At 44.8% G+C, this 21689-nt stretch overlaps 2 protein-coding genes and 2 long non-coding RNA genes across 6 annotated transcripts in view; 3 read left to right on the top strand and 1 right to left on the bottom strand.

Moving 5' to 3' along the window:
• Nucleotides 1–21689, top strand: part of LOC140721496 (uncharacterized) — a 1502390-nt gene that overhangs the window by 80698 nt on the left and 1400003 nt on the right. The window lies entirely within an intron of this gene.
• Nucleotides 1–21689, top strand: part of LOC140721495 (uncharacterized) — a 33791-nt gene that overhangs the window by 10636 nt on the left and 1466 nt on the right. Inside the window, exons 4-5 of one of the 3 annotated variants that reach the window (XR_012097388.1) lie at nt 6962–7087; nt 17816–17946. This is a non-coding gene — a long non-coding RNA (uncharacterized lncRNA). Of the gene's footprint in view, nt 1–6961; nt 7088–8416; nt 8650–11849; nt 15131–17815; nt 17947–21689 lie in introns of those variants that run through there. The other 2 variants (XR_012097389.1, XR_012097390.1) reach the window with 2 other exon arrangements.
• LOC140721519 (uncharacterized) lies at nt 8950–10071 on the top strand (the record flags this gene model as incomplete). Its single annotated transcript, XM_073036334.1, has 1 exon — nt 8950–10071. A coding segment is annotated over one exon (1122 nt), but the record flags the coding sequence as incomplete, so codon positions are not given.
• Nucleotides 17881–21689, bottom strand: part of LOC140721492 (uncharacterized) — a 692273-nt gene continuing 688464 nt past the window's right edge. The window contains exon 3 of the transcript XR_012097387.1: nt 17881–18013. The gene's annotated coding sequence lies outside the window, so the exon portion shown is untranslated. The remainder of the gene's footprint in view (nt 18014–21689) is intronic.

Genomic DNA, 21689 nt, shown 5'->3' with positions numbered 1-21689 from the left:
TTAAACAGGAAATTAGAAATGCGTGCAAAAAAGAAACATCAGTTATAATGGGTGACTTCAATCTACATATAGATTGGGTGAACCAAATTGGTAAGGGTGCTGAGGAAGAGGATTTCTTAGAATGTGTGCGGGATGGTTTTCTGAACCAACATGTCGAGGAACCAACTAGAGAGCAGGCCATTCTAGACTGGGTATTGAGCAATGAGGAAGGGTTAATTAGCAATCTTGTCATGCGAGGCATCTTGTGTAAGAGTGACCATAATATGGTGGATTATTTCATTAAGATGGTGAGTGACATAGTTAATTCAGAACCAAATGTTCTGAACTTAAAGAAGGGCAACTTTGAAGGTATGAGACGTGAATTAGCTACGACAGACTGGCAAATGATATTTAAAGGGTTGACGGTGGATAGAAACATAGAAAATAGGTGCAGGAGTAGGCCATTCGGGCCTTCGAGTCTGCACCGCCATTCAGTATGATCATGGCTGATCATCCAACTCAGAACCCTGTACCTGCTTTCTCTCCATACCCCCGATCCCTTTAGCCACAAGGGCCATATCTAAATACAGCCAATGAACTGGCCTCAACTGTTTCCTGTAGCAGAGAATTCCACAGATTCTCCACTTTCTGTGTGAAGAAGTTTTTCCTCATCTCGGTCCTAAAAGTCTTCCCCTTTAACCTTAAACTGTGACCCCTCGTTCTGGACTTCTCCAACATTGGAAACAATCTTCCTGCATCTAGCCTATCCAATCCCTTTAGAATTGTATACGTTTCAATAAGATCCCCCATCAATCTTCAAAATTCCAGTGAGTATAAGCCTAGTCGATCCAGTCTTTCTTCATGTGAAAGTCCTGCCATCCCAGGAGTCAATCTGGTGAACCTTCTTTGTACTCCCTCTGTGGCAAGAATGTCTTTCGTCAGTTTAGGGGACCAAAACTGCTCACTAGGTGCGGTCTCACCAAGGCCTTGTACAACTGCAGTAGAACCTCCCTGCTCCTGTACTCAAATCCTTTTGCTATGAATGCTAGCATACCTTTCGCCTTTTTCACCGCCTGCTGTTCCTGCATGCCTCCCTTCAATGACTGGTGTACAATGACACCTAGGTCTCATTGCACCTCCCCTTTTCCTAATCGGCCACCGTTCAGATAATAATCTGTTTTCCTGTCCTTGCAACCAAAGTGAATAACCTTACATTTATCCACATTAAATTGCATCTGCCATGAATTTGCCCACTCACCTAACCTATCCAAGTCACCCTGCATCCTCTTAGCATCCTCCTCACAGCTAACACCGCCGCCCAGCTTCGTGTCATCCGCAAACTTGGAGATGCTGCATTTAATTCCCTCATCTAAATCATTAATATATATTGTAAACAACTGGGGTCCCAGCACTGAGCCTTGCGGTACCCCACTAGTCACTGCCTGCCATTCTGAAAAGGTCCCGTTTACTCCCACTCTTTGCTTCCTGTCTGCCAACTAATTCTCTATCCACATCAATACCATACCCCCAATACAGTGTGCTTTAAGTTTACACACTAATCTCCTGTGTGGGACCTTGTCAAAAGCCTTTTGAAAATCTAAATATACCACATCTACTGGCTCTCCCCTATCCACTCTACTAGTTACATCTTCAAAAAATTCTATAAGATTCGTCAGACATGACTTTCCTTTCACAAATCCATGCTGACTTTGTCCGATGATTTCACCTCTTTCCAAATGTGCTGTTATCACATCTTTGATAACCGACTCTAGCATTTTCCCCACCACCAACATCAGACTAACCGGTCTATAAATTCCCGGTTTTTCTCTCCCTCCTTTTTTAAAAAGTGGGGTTACATTAGCCACCCTCCAATCCTCAGGAACTAATCCAGAATCTAAGGAGTTTTGAAAAATTATCACTAATGCATCCACTATATATTGGGCTACTCTGGGATGCAGACCATCTGGCCCTGGGGATTTATCTGCCTTTAATCCCTTCAATTTACCTAACACCACTTCCCTACTAACATGTATTTCCCTCAGTTCCTCCATCTCACTAGACCCTTGGTCCCTTACTATTTCCGGAGGATTATTTATGTCCTCCTTAGTGAAGACAGAACCAAAGTAGTTATTCAGTTGGTCTGCCATGTCTTTGTTCCCTATGATCAATTCACCTGTTTCTGACTGGAAAGGTCCTTACATTTGACTTGACCAATCTTTCTCTTTTCACATATCTGTAAAAGCTTTTACAGTCAGTTTTTATGTTCCCTGCCAGCTTTCTCTCATAATCTTTTTTCCCTTTCCTATTTAAGCCCTTTGTCCTCCTGTACTGGTCTCTTAATTTCTCCCAGTCCTCAGGTGTGCCGCTTTTTTTTGCTAATTTATATGTTTCTTCTTTGGACTTGATACTATCTCTAATTTCCCTTGTCAGCCACGGGTGCACTACCTTCCCTGGTTTATTCTTTTGCCAAACTGGGATGAACATTTGTTGTAGTTCATCCATGCGATCTTTAAATGCTTGCCATTGCATATCCACCATCAACCCTTTAAGTATCATTTGGCAGTCTATCTTAGCTAATTCACGTCTCATACCTTCAAAGTTACCCTTCTTTAAGTTCAGAACCTTTGTTTCTGAATTAACTATGTCACTCTCCATCTTAATGAAGAATCCCACCATATTATAGTCACTCTTACCCAAGCCTCGCACGACAAGATTGCTAACAAATCCTTTCTCATTGCTCAATACCCAATGTGGAATGGCCTGCTCTCTAGTTGGTTCCTCAACATTCATATGCAATGGCAAGCATTTACAGATTGCATGGATGAACTACAACAAATGTTCATCCCAGTTTGGCAAAAGAATAAACCAGGGAAGGTAGTGCACCCGTGGCTGACAGGGGAAATTAGGGATAGTATCAAGTCCAAAGAAGAAACATATAAATTAGCCAGAAAAAGCGGCACACCTGAGGACTGGGAGAAATTCAGTGTCTAGCAGAGGAGGACAAAGGGATTAATTAGGAAAGGGAAAAAAGATTATGAGAGAAAGCTGGCAGGGAACATAAAAACTGACTGTAAAAGCTTTTATAGATAAGTGAAAAGAAAACGATTGGTTAAGACAAATGTAGGTCCCTTACAGTTATAAACAGGTGAATTGGTCATAGGGAACAAGGACATGGCAGACCAATTCAATAACTACTTTAGTTCTGTCTTCACTAAGGAGGACATAAATAATCTTCCGGAAATATAGAGGACCGAGGGTCTAGTGAGATGGAGGAACTGAGGGAAATACATGTTAGTAGGGAAGTGGTGTTAGGTAAATTGAAGGGATTAAAGGCAGATAAATCCCCAGGGTAAGATGGTCTGCATCCCAGAGTGCTTAAGAAATTAGCCCAAGAATTAGTGATAATTTTTCAAAACTCCTTAGATTCTGGATTAGTTCCTGAGGATTGGAGGGTGGCTAATGTGACCTCACTTTTTTTAAAAATGAGGGAGAGAGAAACCGGGGAATTATAGACCGGTTAGCCTGACATCGGTGGTGGGGAAAATGCTAGAGTTGGTTGTGAAAATGTGATAACAGCACATTTGGAAAGAGGTGAAATAATCGGACAACGTCAGCATGGATTTGTGAAAGGAAAATCATGTCTGGCGAATCTTATAGAGTTTTTTGAGGATGTAACTAGTCGAATGGATAAGGGAGAACAAGTGGATGTGGTATATTTGGATTTTCAAAAGGCTTTTGACAAGGTCCCACACAGGAGATTAGTGTGGAAACTTAAAGCACACAGTATTGGGGGTATGTTATTGATGTGGATAGAGAATTGGTTGGCAAACAGGAAGCAAAGAGTAGGAATAAATGGGACCTTTTCAGATTGGCAGGCAGTCATTAGTGGGGTACTGCAAGGCTCAGTGCTGGGATCCCAGTTGTTTACAATATATATTAATGACTTAGACGAGGGAATTAAATGCAGCATCTCCAAGTTTGCGGATGACACCAAGCTGGGCGGCAGTGTTAGCTGTGAGGATGCTAAGAGGATTCAGGGTGACTTGGATAGTTTAGGTGAGTAGGCATATTCATGGCAGATGCAACTTAATGTGGATAAATGTGAGGTTATTCACTTTGTTTGCAAGAACAGGAAAACAGATTATTATCTGAATGGCCGATTAGGAAAAGGGGAGGTGTAACGAGACCTGGGTGTCATTGTACACCAGTCATTGAAAGTGGGCATGCAGGTACAGCAGGCGGTGAAAAAGGCAAATGGTATGTTGGCATTCGTAGCAAGAGGATTTGAGTGCAGGAGCAGGGAGGTTCTACTGCTGTTGTACGAGGCCCAGGTGAGGCCACAGCCAGAGTACTGTATGCAGTTTTGGTTCCCTAATCTGAGGAAAGACATTCTTGCCATAGAGGGAGTACAAAGAAGGTTCAACAGATTGATTCCTGGAATGGCAGGACTTTCATATGAAGAAAGACTGGATCGACTAGGCTTATACTCGCTGGAATTTAGAAGACTGAGGGGGGATCTTATTGAAATGTATAAAATTCTAAAGGGATTGGACAGGCTAGATGCAGGAAGATTGTTTCCTATGTTGGGGGAGTCCAGAGCAAGGGGTCACAGTTTAAGGATAAAGGGGAAGCCTTTTAGGACCAAGATGAGGAAAAACTTCTTCACACAGAGAGTGGAGAATCTGTGGAATTCTCTGCCACAGGAAACAGTTGAGGCCAGTTCATTGGCTATATTTAAGAGGGAGTTAGATATGGCCCTTGTGGCTAAAGGGATCAGGGGTATGGAGTGAAAGCAGGTACAGGGTTCTGAGTTGGATGATCAGGCATTATCATACTGAATGGTGGTGCAGGCTTGAAGGGCCTAAAGGCCTACTCCTGCACTTATTTTCTATGTTTCTATGTGTAGAAAATTAAAATCTCCCACAATCACAACCTTATGCTTACTACAAATATCTGCTATCTCCTTACAAATTTCCTTCTCCAATTCTCGCTCCCAATCAGGTGGTTTATAATACACCCCTATAAGTGTTACTATACCTTCCCCATTCCTCAATTCCACCCAAATAGGCTCCCTAAATGAGCCCTGTAATCTATCCTGTCAAAGCACCGCTGTAATATTTTCTCAGAAAAGCATTGCAATACCTCCCCCTCTTGCCCTTCTGATTCTATCACACCAGAAGTAACGAAATCCAGGAATATTTAGTTGCCAATCACACCCCTCCTGCAACCATGTTTCACTAATAGATACAACATCATATTTCCAGTTATCAATCCATACTCTAAGCTCATCCACCTTTCTTACAATGCTCCTAGCATTAAAATAGATGCATTCAATAAACTTTCCACCTCTTCCTCTCTGTTTATCCCTAATGGTGCAAATAACTTTATTATCTCTTTTTTTCACTTCTCCCCTACACCTTCAGTCTGAGCGCTCCTACATCAGGGAGGAAGTTCAAATCATCTCTGTGTTAAAAGTTTAGCCATCATGGTGACTGAAGGCAGCTGCAGGTTCATGAGGGACTGTTACTGTGAGATTCTGCAGTTCTTGCGGCTGCTCATCGTACCCAGGACTGAACCCTGGTCACTGAGCATTGGAGGAGTCTGTTCTGCTGATGTTAGCCTTAAACTAGACTGGCATTTAATATTGTGGATCTGTGAAAGATAAATCAGTTCTGTATCAAATCCCATGTCTCAGGTACTTACTGTCTCTACCACACTCACAATGTACACTAGAAAGGCCACTCGGCCCATCTGGTTCCTGCCCAAGTTTCTGTTCCATATCAGTATATCAAAATCTCTCCCTGCCATTCCCCTCTCACTCTCCCTGAGGTGACAGGTTGCAGCTAGTCACCACTCTGTGGGATAGGAGATTTCCCATGAATTTCATGGAAACATATAAATGCACAACACATTACAGATGCTTTGTCCCACATTGCCGTGCCGACCATGTATCTTACTCTAGAAACTGCTCAGAATTACTCAACCACATAGCCACCTATTTTCCTAAGCTCCATGTACCTATCTGAGAGTCTCTTAAAAGACTCTATTGTATCTGCCTCTACCACTGTTGCTGGTGGTGCTTTGCACACACACACCACTCTTTGCTTAAAAAAGTTAGCTCTGACATCTCCTCTGTACTTACTTCCAGGCAGCTTAAACCTATTCCCCCTTGTGTTAGCCATTTCAGCCCTGGGGGAAAAGCCTCTGGCTATCCACACGACCAATGCCTCTCATCATCTTAGACACCCGCATGATTTTCTCCAGGGTGAATAAGACGATGAGCTGACTAGTTTTGACGTTCTCTCTCTCTCCCTATCTCTCTCTCTCCTTGTGTCTGACGTCACAGCCCCGCCTCACTCAGGCAATTAAAGCGACACTCACAGGAAATGAACCTGCGGTCTCGCAACACAATGCGCATCTAAAGCCTGACAGCAGACCAGTGAGTAAATCTTTGATGGTGCAGAGTCAAAAACCAAAAAAGTTGCCAGCCTGAGTCAGGGCTTTGGGGCTCCAGAGAGAGATGGGGTCTAGAGTTTATGAGGAGGAGGAGGAATCAGACCAGCAGGATGTGGCTACAAAAGGAAGGTCAGAAACATTTGTAAACTGGTTGACTGAAAAAAAGGTGGTTAATTTCAGGCAGCAATTGTGGAGAGGAATAAAAAGACAATGTTTAGGCCGAGCCCCTTCAGCATGCCTAGCCTGTGTACTCCGCTGCTTAGTTGCTCTCTGAATTGCAGAGTTCCTCCAGCGTTTTGTGTGTGTGCGTCTCTGTATTTCCAGCAACTGCAGAATCTCCTGTGTTTTATAACTGCATTTTACTTTGGCATTAGATACACGTTGATATTGAGTATATTGTTTATGGGAGCCGCTTTCTGCATTAAAACAGCTGTAATTTTTTTCTATACACACTATAAAAAAAATGAGGTATGGACATTGAACCAGTGCTTGCAGAAATGTTTAATGGCACCGTGATTACCCATAGGGCCATGCGTTAAAAATTTCGCCAGCGCTGAAGCGCCAATGAAATGCGCAGCCGTCAGCCTGTGGACGTCCCTGAGTTTCACGCATGCACGCAGTACACAGAAGGCCTTGAAAATGTCGGGTGCAGGTAAGAGCGATTCTCCATGTTTTTATCTTAAACACCAAATTCACAACAATTCCTGTGAAATCCGGACACCGTGGCCAACAATTCCGGGACAGTCCTGCCCTCTTCCCTCTCTCTCAGCCCCACGATCCGTACACATGCCCCGGGGAGCTTCCGGCTGCAGAGTGAATGGGATCCGATGGATCTTTCAGACAGAGCTGAGCTCCAGCTATCTAAATGCAAGGATTAGGAACTCAGAGAAAGGGAACAAAATCTTTTACATCAGCAATTGAGAAAATCACCTTTGTTTTACCTCCAATCACTAATAAGAGAAAATCTGAAGATTCTGGAAATCCAAGTAACACTCACACAAAATGCCGGCAAAATTCAGCATTAGTACTCTTTTCCGTAGATGCTTCCTGGCCTGCTGAGTTCCTCCAGCATTTTGTGTGTGTTGCTTGTTCTACCTCCTCTTGTTCTGGACTTTTCTACCCATGAGAGCATGTTTTGTCCCATTCTCTCTGAGTACATAATGATATCTGGGGAAGCAAGTAGCTTTCACATCACAAATGTGCCAGACTCCAGTGAGACAGACTACTGCCCTTCCCTTCATATTCATTGGCATTGCTCACCATAGCTCACCACTGTCAGTCATCGGGGGAGGCTTCAGGGGAATACAGAAACTGGTGATACTTGTGTGTATTCTGATGTTGCAAAAGTTGCTGGAAAATTTGCAAGTGGGAAGAAGTGGAGTGATATTTGGAAATCTGACTTTTTAAAGTGTAACTTAGCAAGCAAACCACATATGGACAATATGCAAAAACTTTGGTGAGAAAATCCTTCCTTACCCATTACAGGCCTGCTACATAGGTTGTGTGACAGTGCAGATGAACTCGATCGAACCCAGAGGAGATCAAAGTTCCTATTGACAGTGATTTGCTAGCTGTGAAAATGAATACCTCTCTATAAAAAAATTCACTGTGCACATCTTGTCACTGGGTAAAAAAAATGCACAGTGCAAGTCTTATGTACACACTGGTTATTACAAATTAGAGGGGGTATTGGAGGGAAGATGGGGAGACCTGTAGTGTCCCTGATGCCCTCACTTACAAGAAATGCATCCAGCTGCAGCTTGTAACCCTGCACTTTAAGGAGTTGGAACTTGAAACGCATATGGGGATTGATGGTCATTCCAGATACCAGCACTCTGCCCAGTCAGGAGATGATTTCTCTTCCAACTTGGGTTTAACCTCACTGTAACAGTGTGATACCAAATCAAAACTTGGCAATTCAAGTAATCTCATCTGAAATGTTGTCCTACACCCATTGATGGATTTTGTAAATCTTCTACAGGTTAAAAACGAGAAGGAATTTGTCTCCAGGGATCCCAAACACAGCATGCCAGTTTTGTTGTCTCTGTCTAGATATTTAAGAAGTGGAGCAAGGGATTCAATCGACCATCCTTCCTGCTCAGACTGTGGGGAGGGATTCACTCGGTCATCTGAGGAAGTAGCAAGCCCGGCATTTTACACAGGAGAAAGGCCGTTCACCTGCTCAGACAGTGGGAATGGATTCACTTGGTCATTTCAACTGAAGGTACATCAGCAAGTTCACACTGGGTGAGGCCATTCATCTGTTCTGTGTGTGAGAAAGGATTCTGCCGGGCATCCCGCCTGTGGACCCAAGAGTCAGATCACACTGGGCAGAGGCTGGTCATCTGCTGAATTTCGGGAAAGGGATTCTCTCGGTCATCTGACCTAATGGCACACCAACGTGTTCACACCAGGGGGCAGCTATTCACCTGCACAGTCTGCGGGAAGGGATTCACTCAGTCATCCACCCTACTGGAACATCAGCGAGTTCACACTGGGGAGAAGCCATTCACCTGCTCAGAATGTGGGAAGAGATTCACTCAGTCATCCACCCTACAGATTCATCAGCGAGTTCACACTGGGGAGAAGCCGTTCACCTGCTCAGTCTGTGGGAAGGGATTCACTCAGTCATCCAGCCTACTGAGCCATCAGCGAGTTCACACTGGGGAGAAGCCATTCACCTGCTCAGACTGTGGGAAGAGATTCACTCAGTCCTCCCACCTACTGAGTCATCAGCGAGTTCACACTGGGGAGAGGCCATTCACCTGCTCAGTCTGTGGGAAGGGATTCACTCATTCATCCCACCTACTGAGTCATCAGCGAGTTCACACTGGGGAGAAGCCGTTCACCTGCTCAGAATGTGGGAAGAGATTCACTCAGTCATCCCACCTACTGAGTCATCAGCGAGTTCACACTGGGGAGAAGCCGTTCACCTGCTCAGAATGTGGGAAGAGATTCACTCGGTTAGCTAACCTACAGAGTCACCAGCGAGTTCACACTGGGGAGAGGCCATTCACCTGCTCAGAATGTGGGAAGGGATTCACTCATTCATCCACCCTACTGAGTCATCAGCGAGTTCACACTGGGGAGAAGCCGTTCACCTGCTCAGAATGTGGGAAGAGATTCACTCAGTCATCCACCCTACAGATTCATCAGCGAGTTCACACTGGGGAGAAGCCGTTCACCTGCTCAGTCTGTGGGAAGGGATTCACTCGGTTAGCTAACTTACAGAGTCACCAGCGAGTTCACACTGGGGAGAGGCCGTTCAGCTGCTCAGAATGTGGGAAGAGATTCACTCAGTCATCCCACCTACAGAATCATCAGCGAGTTCACACTGGGGAGAGGCCGTTCACCTGCTCAGAATGTGGGAAGAGATTCACTCGGTTAGCTAACCTACAGAGTCACCAGCGAGTTCACACTGGGGAGAGGCCATTCACCTGCTCAGAATGTGGGAAGGGATTCACTCAGTCATCCAACCTACTGGTACATCAGCGAGTTCACACTGGGGAGAAGCCATTCACATGCTCAGAATGTGGGAAGGGATTCATACTGTCATTCTACCTACAGAGACACCAGCGAGTTCACACTGGGGAGAGCCCATTCACCTGCTCAGTCTGTGGGAAGGGATTCACTTAGTTATCTAACCTACTGGTACATCAGCGAGTTCACACTGGGGAGAAGCCTTTCACCTGTTCAGTCTGTGGGAAGCGATTCACTTAGTCACACCATCTGCAGAATCATCAGTTAGTTCACACTGGGGAGAAGCCGTTCACCTGCTTAGACTGTGGGAAGGGATTCACTCAGTCATCACAACTACTGGCACACCAGTCAGTTCACAGTGGGGACTGGCCGTTGTTATGAATCCCTGGGTTTCGTTTGCTGTGGACTGTCATTTTAAGAGAGAGAGATTAAGAAGGTGAATCAGTCTGACTTGCAGCTTGTTTACATCGCTTGCAGCTTGTTTAGTTTTAACCGAGGACACAGACACTCAGAGTCAGATGGAGACGAAGGAGGAAAAACTGAAGGATCGACACCAGGGAACTAGTGGCCAAGGGTCACTGTTTAGAACTTTCCTATCCCCACAAGGTGGGTTAATTATCGATTCACCGTACATCGAATGTGTGGTTGTCACCTTGTTTGATCCATAGGAGTGGATCGGATTTGGCGCATCCTGTGGAGACCACTTGTGTGTTAACCCTTGCCTGGCTGTGGTGTTGTAGTTCACTTGGAGATGATACACCTTGTGACAAGTCACTTTCGGTGATAATTTGTATGTGGATATGGAACGATGATGGATAAAATCTACAGCGACTGTTCTCTCGTTTTACCACTGTAGAACCTGTGGAATTCTACATATTTGCGTTCTCTCGCCATTTACCATGGATTACAAATCTCTCTCTCATCGCCTATTCTGTAGTTGAACGGAACTTTCATACTTTACCATCTCAAGACTCCAAGCCTTGTTTCCCCCGAGCTCAATAGTTTGGGAGTTACATTTACACACATCTATAAACTTAACACTGTTAACTTCTGTTTATCTTGTTTAAATTGCAATATTACAAGTAGATTCTAATAAAGATAGATTTAACATCAAAACCAGACTCCAGGTGTAGTCTATTGCTGCTGGCTTGTTTCTAAAGCATTATGGTTCGTAACAAATTTGGGGTGTGGGTCTGGGATATGAACAAATTTGGGGGCTATTGATCGATGAATTATCGACTTGATTGGGGAAATCCCTTTTGATTTATTTGTGTGGAAATCAGCAGCAGTGGATATTTATAAATTTCTGGAAGTGCCAACCCCTGAGGCATTAGGAAAAGCCAAAAGGAATGAATTGCTGACTGTTGCTAATGGGCTGAATCTTAAGCAGGTAAGGGGGTGTGAAAGACCAGGGAAGCATAAAACTGGGAGAGGAGGTAAAGGTAAAACAATAGGGGTTATATTATAAAATATAGGCATCCACCCCCTTTTTCAGAGACTAGGATCCCTGTTTCAACCGGTAATGATGTGTATTTCAATGTGTTCATCTCTCAGTCCTCGATTCTCTAAATGAAAGGGTTATCACATTTGATTTTTCTTCATATGATGACCCAACCATTTCAGGGATCGGTCTATTGAAACTTCATTGCACACTCTATAACAAATACTCTCTAACCACTTTGTTAATCCTCTGTGCAAAAAATGTCCATCTTCCGCAGCCCCGTGTTGCCCCAACCACTCTCCTACTACCCCTGTCATTGGCCCCACTTGCAGGTCAACCGTCTGCCGGTGTTTCGCCCCCAACGTGAATCCCTCTGCTCGCCACCAGCGTGGGCTCAGACATTTCCACAGATTTCCACCGGGACAAACATCCTGTCCGCCCCCTCTCACACCATCTTTTTCCTTTCAATAAAATCCCTCCTCTCTCTCCCCAGGGAACTGGCATCAAACCGACGGGCCGAGCGGTCTCCTCCTACCTCTCGGCGACACATCAGACTCCGGCCACAGAAGACGCTTCACAAATCCCCCAACTTTCCTTGGAGGAAAATGGAAATAAATCAAAAAACGGACATTTACTCCGCTGTGATGTGGAGTTTGAGGCCGGAGCAGGAGGCGAACTCAGCGGGGGTAACGCCCTCTGGACTTGTCCACCTCTGCAACTGGTGGTAACAAGTGATTGACATCGCTTTGCACCAATGGGAATAGCGCAGCCCCTGAATCCTCTGTTGACAGCAGTGGGGGAGGGCTGGTCACGTGATTATTAGCCCAGCTAATAAACTGATAAAGCCCGTGCTCACCAGCGCATGGATGACGTAAGACGCTGTGCACGTAAGGGCAGATCCCCATGTGGGAAGCCGATGCGTGACGTCAGGCGCGAGGGGGTCTGTGTGACATCACCTGTGGGGATGCGCTCGCATTTAAATGCACCTTAATGTGTGTTTCTTATGACTTGAGAGGGACAACAACATTAATCACGGGTTTCATGACTGAATCCAGTGTTGTGAGATGTAACGTCCCCTGTTATGTGTCCGGCTCTGCCGTGTTGTTTGGGGGCTATTGATCGATTAATTATCGATTTGATTGGGCATATCCCTTTTGATTTATTTGTGTGTGGAAATCAGCAGCAGTGGATATTGATAAATTTCTGTAGGTTGGATGACTGAGTGAATCCCTTCCCACGTACTTCCTCATCCTGGTCATCCACTCTTGGTCTTCCTGGAATCATTCTTTGAAACTTCTCCGGACCCACTCCAATACAAGCACATCTTTTGCTCAGGTAATAAGTCAGAAGTACAGGTCGGAATCTGCTCACAATACACCAACAGTGATCTGCCCAATGCGTTATAAAGCTATAGTATCGCATCCTTGCTCTTATATTGCTAACACTGCAGTTGTCATCCTTAATCAACTCAATCTGCAAGCAAACCTTTAGGGCCTCTTGCTCAAGGACTCACAAGCACTTATGCACCTCTAATTTTCTCAGGTTTCTCCCATTTATTTTTTTTTCTACGCCAATTACTTCTACCAAATGTACATGACTTGCATACACTGTATTTCAACTGCTACTTTGCTGGCATTCTCCAGACCTATCGAAGTCCTTCTGCAGACTCCCGCTTTGCTCTAAACTACCTGTCCCGTACCTATCTTTGTATCAACTGCAATGTTCGTCACCAAGGTATCAATTCCGTCATCCGTATCATTCAGATTTAACATGAAACGATGCGGTCTCAATACTGACCCCTACAGAACAGCATTAGTTACCGGCAGCAAAACAGAATTGCCCACATTATTCTGACTCTTTCTCCCTTGTCAGTACAAGTTTCTTTCCTGTAATTCCATGAGCTGTGATCCTGTTCAGCAGCCTCACGTGCAGCACCTTGGAAACATAGAAAACCTGCAGCACGTTACAGGCCCTTTGGCTCACAAAGCGATGCCGAACATGTCCTTGCTCTAGAAATGCCAAGGGTTACCCACAGTTCTCTATTTTTCTAAGCTCCGTGTACCTATCCAGGAGTCTCTTAAAAGACCCTGTCGTGTCCGTCTCCACCACCATTGCCAGCAGCCCATTCCAAGCACTCACCACTCTCTGTGTAAAAAACTTACCCCTGACATCTCCTCTGTACCTACTTCCAAGCATCTTCAAACTATGTCCTCTCGTGCTAGCAATTTCAGCCCTGGGAAAAAGCCTCGAACTATCCACACGATCAATGTCTCTCATTTTCTTGTACACCTCCATCAGGTCACCTCTCATCCTCCATCACTCCAAGGAGAAAAGACTGAGTTCACTCAACCTATTCTCAAAAGGCATGTACCCCAATCCAGACAACATCCTCGTAAATCTCCTCTGCACCCTTTGTATGGCTTCCACATCCTTCCCGTAGTTTGGCGACCAGAACTGAGCACAGTACTCCAAGTGGGGTCTGACCAAAGTCCTATATAGCTGCAACATTACATCTCGGCTTTTAAACTCAAGCCTGCGGTTGATTAAGGCCAATGCACAGTATGGCTTCTTAACCACAGAGTCAACCTACCTAGCAGCTTTGAGTCTCCTATGGACTCCGTCCCCAAGATCCCTCTGTTCCTCCACACTGCCAATATTCTGTCATATTTGACCGAAGAAAATGAACCACATCACACTTCTTTGGGTTGAACTCCATTTACCACTTCTCAGCCCAGGTTTGCAGACTATCAATATCCCCCTGCAACCTAACCCAACCTTTGTGTCATCAGCAAATTTACTAACCCATACCTCCACTTCCTCATCCAGGTCATTTATAAAAGTCACTAAGGGTAGGGGTCCCAGAACCGATCCCTGAGGCAGACCACTGGTCACCGACCTCCATGCAGAATATGACCAGTCTACAACCACTCTTTGTCTTCTGTGAGCAAGCCAGTTCTGGATGCACAAAGCAAAGTGCCCTTGGATCCCCTGCCTCCTTACTTTCTCAATAAGCCTTGCATGGGGTACCTTGTTGAAGATCATCTGAAAATCCAAGCAAACAACATACACTGCCTCTGCTTTATCTATCTTGCCTGTTATTTCCGCAAAGTATTCCAAGAGATTTGTCAGTCAAGATTTCCTTGAAAGAATCTGGCTGACTTTGGCCTACTTCATCATGTTTCCCCAATTACAGTACCCAAAAAACACACTCTTAGTATACTATAACATCTTCCTGACCACTAAGGTCAGACTAACTGTCCAATAATTTTCTTTCTTGTGCCCCCTCTCTTAAAGAGTGGAGTGACATTTGCAAATTTCTGGTCCACCAGAACCGTTCCAAAATCTAGTGGTTTCTGATAGATCATTACTCATCACTTGAAGAGAAAACCAAGGGGGAACTTCTTCATTCAGAGGCGGGGAGAGTGTGCACCGAGCTGCCAGAGCAAGTGGCAGGGACGATTGTAATCTTTAAGAGAAGTTTGCTTAGGTGACTGGATGAGAAGCATATGGAGGGCTATGGTCCAGGTGGAAGTTGTTGGAACTCGGAAGATTAATGCTTTAGCACGGACTAGACTGGCCGAATGGCATTTTCCTGTGTTGTAGTGTTTTATGACTCTAATGCCTTCACAATCTCTTCAGCTACCTCTTTCTGAACTCTGCGGTGTCTTATCTACCTTCAGGCCTTTCAGCTTCAAAAACACCTCTCCTTGGTAAATGCATGTATCCTCACTTCTGCCCCAGGTACTGCTGAATGTTTGGCATTTATGTAATAAATTTAATGACACAACTGTAGTGGGTGACTTCAATCTGCAGGAGGATTGGGAAAGTTAGATTGGCGTGAGATCGCAAAAGAGGGGATGTACTGAATGCAAACGAAATGGCTTTTTAGAGCAGCTGATGGTTGAGCCTACTCAGGGAACTGCGATCTTAGATTGGGTGTTGTGTAATAACCCAGATCTTATTAGGGAGGTTAATGTAAAGGAACCATTAAAAGGCAGTGATCATAATATGATTGAATCCCTACTGCAATTTGTGAGTGAGAAGCACAGGTCACATGAGTAGTATCGCAATGGAATGAAAGTGAATTACAGAGGCGTGAGAAAGGTGATTCCCCAGGTGGATTGGAGGATGCTGGTGGAGATGACGCCAGTGCAGAAATGGCTGACGTTTCTGGGAATAGTTCATAATGTACAGGATAGATATGTCGCACAGACGTAGTTCTCAAACAGCGGGGCTAGGCTATCGTGGCTGACAAAGGAAGTTAAGCACTGTATAAAAGCATATAAGGTAGCAAAAGTGAGTAGTAGGTTGAATAACTGGGTAGCTTTTAACATCCAACAACAGGCAAATTCAAAATAAAAGCTATAAGGGGAAAGGTGAAATATGACAGCAAACTATACAATAATATAAACCAGTTATAAAAAATACGAAAGGTAGGCGAGAGTTGATATTGGACAACTGGAAAATGATGCTCATGGGGTACAAATGCGGAAGAGCTGGTAGATGAACTTGATAGGTACTTTGCATCCGTCTTGTCTGTGGAAGACACCAGCAGTGTGCCAGAGATCTGTGAGTGTCAGGGAGCAGGAGTGAGTGCCATTGCTATTACAAAGGAAAACGTGCTCGGCAAACTCAGGTTCTTAAAGTGAATAAGTCACCTGGACCAGATGGACTACATCCCAGAGAGAGGTTGCTGGAGAGATAACAGATGCATTGGTCATGACACGTCAAGAATCACTTGATAACAGATGAGGTTTTGGGGTACTAGGAGACTAATGAAATAATAAGTCAAAGCCAGCATAGGTTCTGTACAGGGAAATCTTGCCTGACAAGTCTGTTACAGATCTTCAAGGAAGTCATAAGCAGGATGGACAAACGAGAGGCAGTGGATATTATTTACTTGGATTTTCAGAAGGCATCGGATAAGGTGTCACACATGAAACTGCTTAAGAGGATAAAATCCGAAGTAATACTGACATGGATAGAGGAATGGCTGACAGCCAAGAGGCAGTGAGTGGGAATAAAAGGGGCCTTTTCTGGTTGGCCAGCAGTGACTTGTGATCTTCAGGGGTCAGTATTCGGTCCGCTATGTGACAGTGATCTGGATAATGGAACTGATGGGGTTGTGTGGCTCAGACTGTGGGAAGAGATTCACCACATCATCTCTCCTAGTGACTCACCAGTCAGTTCACACTGCAGTGAGGGATTTCACCTGCTCAGTCTGTGGGAAGAGATTCACTCAGTCATCTAACCTACAGAGACACCAGCAAGTTCACACTGGGGAGAAGCTGTTCACCTGCTCAGTCTGTGGGAATGGATTCACTCGATCATTCAACCTACAGAGTCACCAGCGAGTTCACACTGGGGAGAGGCTGTTCACCTACTCAGACTGTGGAAAGGGATTCACCACATCATCTCACCTAGTGACTCACCAGTCAGTTCACACAGCAGAGAGGGATTTCACCCGCTCAGATTGTGGGAAGGGATTCACTCAGTCATCTGATCTGCTGGCACACCAGTGAGTTCTACTCGGGAGAAGCCGTAGACCTGTGAATGTGGGAAGGCATTCACACGATCATCTCATCTATTGAAACACCAGCGAGTTCGGAAGAGATTCTCTCAACCGTCTCCACCAAGGCTGCATCATTGTGTTCCCCTGGGGAGAGGCCGTTCACCTGCGGTGAATATGGGAAGGGATTCACTCAGTAATCTACCTTGCAACACACGACTGGGTTCACGTTGGGGAGAAAGTTCCAATAAGCTGTAGGCTGGATATTTGTCCATCCCCATTGCTGAATGCAATTTCGACAGTGACTGGGGGCGTCTAGTACAAGAGGGCATGACTTAAGGTTTGCAGGGCGCCCATTCAGAACAGAGATGCGAAGAATTTTTTTTAGTCAGAGAGTGGTGAATCTGTGGCATTTGTTGCCACGGGTAGCAGTGGAGGCCAAGTCATTGGGTGTATTTAAGGCAGAGATTGATAGGTATCTGAGTAGTCAGGGCATCAAAGGTTATGGTGAGAAGGTGGGGGAATGGGACTGAAGGGCAGATTGGATCAGCTCATGATGAAATGGTGGAGCAAACTCGATGGGCCGAATGGCCGATTCTGCTCCTCTGTCTTATGGTCTTATGTGATTTTTTTTCTCATTTGTGTTATTCCTCTTCCTCCTTCTGTCCAAGGTAGTGTTAATCTCAGTGGGTTTGAGTGTAAATAGTCTTTTCTAAACTTGTCATTTCAGTTCTTACTTATCTTTGTACATTTTACTGATTGAAATGGGACTAAGATACTTTCATTAAAAAAAGTCAATGTCGGTATTGATGGAAGTGTTTATTGCCTTTGTTGTAATTGTTAACTATTGAGCTCTGTTCGGCAGTTTTTTAAAGCCTTGAAATAAATTTTGTCAAAGGTTTTCCCAATATTCCACTACTTTCTGTTGTTTTTGCTTGTTGATTTTCCAGATACGTGGTTATCACGAGTCCCGGTGAAGGGTCATGGCCGGAAATGTTGATTCCCATCCATAGATGCTGCCTGACCTGCTGAGCTTCTCCAGCACTTCGTGTGAATTTCTCTCGATTTCTTGCATCTGCAGGTCCTCCTGTTTCCCAGATATTTATATGTTTAGTGAAATAACAAGCTGGTCGTGGGTTTGTGTGGCTCTGTTGGTAAAATAGTAAATAAAATCATTAGATAAGAGGTGGCATAGGGTTGGGCAGTGTGGAATCTGTAGGTAGAATTAAGGAACAGCAAATGTACAAAAAAATCCTTGATGGGAATTGTATAGTGACCCCAAAACAGTAGTAAGTATGTGGTCCACAAATTACAATGAGAGATAGAAAATGAGTGCCAAAAGGGCAATGTTACAATAGTCATGGGCGATTGTCATACAGGTGATTAGGAAAATTAGGACGGTGTTGGTCTCAAGAGGAGGAATTCCTACAATGCCTACAAGATGCATTTTTAGAGCAGCTCGTGGTTGAGCCCACTTGGGGATCAGTTATTCTGGATTGGGTGCTGTAATGAACCGGAATTAATTAGGTCACTTGAGTTCAAGGAAACCTTCGGGACAAGTGATCTTAATATGATCAAATTCACCCCGACATTAGAGAAGGAGAAACTAAAGTCAGATATGAATAAAAAGAGAATTATAGAGGCCTGAGAGAAAAATTGGTCAAAATTGATTTGGAAAGAACACGGGCAGGGATGAAAACAGAGCAGCAATGGCTGGAATTTCTGGAAGCAATCTGGAAGTGACGGGATATACACATCACAAAGAGGAAGTAGTATTCTAAAGGTAAGGTGACAAAACCGTAGCTGCTAAGAGAAACCAAAGACAACATAAAGACCAAAGGGGGCACAGAACAAAAATTACTAGGCAGTTAGAGAATTGGGAAGTTTTAAAAATGAACAGAATGCAACCAAAACCATTAAGAAGGAAAAGATGGAATACATAGATGAGCTAGCCAGTAATATTAAAGAGGATACCATTTTTAATTTCAGGTACATATTGTGTAAAAGAGAGACAGAAATGGATACCAAACCACTGGAGAATGATGCTGGAGAGGGAATAATGGGGTGAGGGTGAAAGGTGATGGCTGATGAACTGAATAAGTATTGTACTCACTCTTATCTGTGGAAGGCACTGGCAGGAATATGGAAGTCCCAAATGTCAGTGGTCAGAATGTGTAAAGTTACATTACTCGGGAGTAAGTAGAAGGAAAGGCAATGGGCTGTGATTTTTTTTACTGGAAGGAGAAATTGATATTCATGCCTTCAGGTTGGAGCTGTGCAGGTGGAATATGATGTGTTTCTCTTCAACCCTGAGGCTGTCAAGTGGAGTAACTCCAGCCATTGCAATTCTGCCATCATCCCTGCCAGTGTCCCCTTCCAATCAACTTTGGTAAGCTCTTCTCCAGTGCCTCCGTAGTACCCCTCACTCCACTAATAATGATGCATCTTGTTTTACCTTTCCCCTCTCAAAGTGAAGGGTGAATTCAGTCATGTTATTATCAATGTATCCACATGCTCCCTTTACCAAAAGCTCCCCAATCAAATCTGGTTCATTCCCGAATTAACTTTTCCCTAGTGGGCACAATTGCAAAGGGAAGGTAGGTCACATCCGGAACTTTCAATTTAGCGGGCGATTTCCTCTGACATATTGGGAAATCGTGTGTGAGGTTAGTTACAGCAATGGCTTGCCATTGTTGTATTTGCCTTCTGCCGGGTGAGATTTTTTTATTAAGAGATCACCAGCTCTTAACCCAGCACAGATGGAGAGCATGCAAGGGTGCCGGCTGGATTCAAACTCAGGACCTCCCGCCACTGATGCCACTACGCCACCAGCCGGCTGCACAATTCCAAGCTGTTCTAAAAGGCATCTCATTGGTATTTTCCAAATTCCCTCTCCTGAAATCAAGCACCGATCTTATTTTCACAATCTACCTTCACCCATCCCACTCATGGACTATTTGTCTCACTCACATCGGGGGTAGATACACAGCGTCCTCACCAGGACTACCAGCCTCTGGGACAGCTACTTTTCCCAAGCAGTAAAGCTGATAAATATCTCTACCCTCTAACCCACCCTTCCACAACACCAAACACCTCTATCATTTCCTGTCTGTCATCTTATATGCAGGCATCCTATGCCGAGCGTCACTTTATGAACATACAATCAATCCGTGCATAGTATATAAGCCGTGGATATATGTTGTTACCGTTGTGTTTCTGTGTTGCATTGGAACCGGAGTAATAATAATTTCGACCTCATTTACACGTGTCTGCTGGAAATGGAATTAAACAACCCTGAATCTTGAAGAAACATTTCAGCAGGCTGCAGCGTCACATTTCTGTCTCTCAGCGTTGTTGCGCCAGAGCGCCACCTGGTGACAATGGAGTCCACCGATCTGGGGGTCCTGTTATTGTGGCAAATCACCACGATAAGAATGGGTGTAGGGGCTGGACGCCAACTGCACGTGGATGAAGTGCCAGAGATGCCCCTAACCTCTCTCCTCACCACTAGTCAGGGTCCTAAACAGTCCTTCCATATGAGGCAACTTGTCAACATCGTGCTTGTTGGGGTCATCTATTGTTTCCAGTTTTGCAGGTGTGGCCTCCTCGACATTAGTGAGACCCGATGTAGTCTCTGCATTCTGCACTCTGTCCCGATGCGATTCTGCAGATGTTGGAGATGCAGAGTAACATACACAAAATGTTGGAGGAAATCAGGAGGTCTGGTAGCTTCTATAGAGGGGGTAAAGCCAAAGAGAGATTTCCTGCTGAGACCCTTCATCAGGACTGGAAGTGGGGAGGAGCCAGAATAAGATGGTGTGGGGAGTGGAAAGAGTCCAAGCTGGTAGGTGATAGGTGAAGCCAGATAAGAGTGAAGGTGAGTGGGTGGGGGAGGTGGGAGATGAAGTGAGACGCTGTGAGGTGGTTGGTGGAAAATGCAAAGGACTGAAAAGGAGGAATCTGATAGGAGAGGAGAGCGGACAATGGGAAAGTAAAGGGAAACCAGAGGGAGACGATCCTCAGTGGAGAAGAGAGAAGTGAAGAGACAGAATGGAAGAGACTGGCATGTGGGTTGATGAAATGAAAACGTGGAGATAGAAGTTAAAGATATCGATGTTCATACCATTGAGGTGTAAACTACCCGGATGTAATATGAGTTGTTGCTCCTCCAACCTGAGAGTGCACTCATCGTGTTAGTTAAACAATGAAACGGAAGGGAGAGTGGATTAATAGTTTTCCCCTGGGATCACTATTAACTCAATCCTCTCTCACCTTAAACCAGTCCTCTCTGGTTGTTGATTCCACAAAAATGGGGTAAAAGAAAAAAATAAACATAGAAAACCTACAGCATAATACAGGCCCTTCGGCCCACAAAATTGTGCTGAGCATGTCCCTAAATTAGAATTTACGAGGGTTACCCATAGCCCTCTATTTTTCTAAGCTCCATGTACCTATCCAGTAGTCTCGTAAAAGACCCTATCGTATCCGCCAGCTGCCTGCAGCACATTCCACACACTCACAACTCTGAGTAAAAAACTTACCCAGGACATCTCCTCTGTACCTGCTCCCAAGCACATTAAACCAGTGCCCTCTGTGGCAGCCATTTTAGCCCTGAGGAAAAGCCGCTGACTATCTACACGATTAATGCCTCTCATCATCATCATTTTGCTGATATATAACATTGAGGAAGTGGGATACAAGGCGGACTGAGGATGACCCAGATGGTTGATGTATATCACTGAAGCGGGGTTGGGGGGTGTGAGGAGACTGGACAGAGGTTGAACAAGATGAGCAGATGGAACCAGTTGGGAGAAGGGATCAAGG

This window comes from Hemitrygon akajei, unplaced genomic scaffold (assembly GCF_048418815.1).
Source record: "Hemitrygon akajei unplaced genomic scaffold, sHemAka1.3 Scf000057, whole genome shotgun sequence".
Lineage (NCBI taxonomy): Eukaryota > Metazoa > Chordata > Chondrichthyes > Myliobatiformes > Dasyatidae > Hemitrygon > Hemitrygon akajei.
Note: the sequence above shows the minus strand (reverse complement) of the source record. Positions and strands in the feature narration are given on the sequence as shown.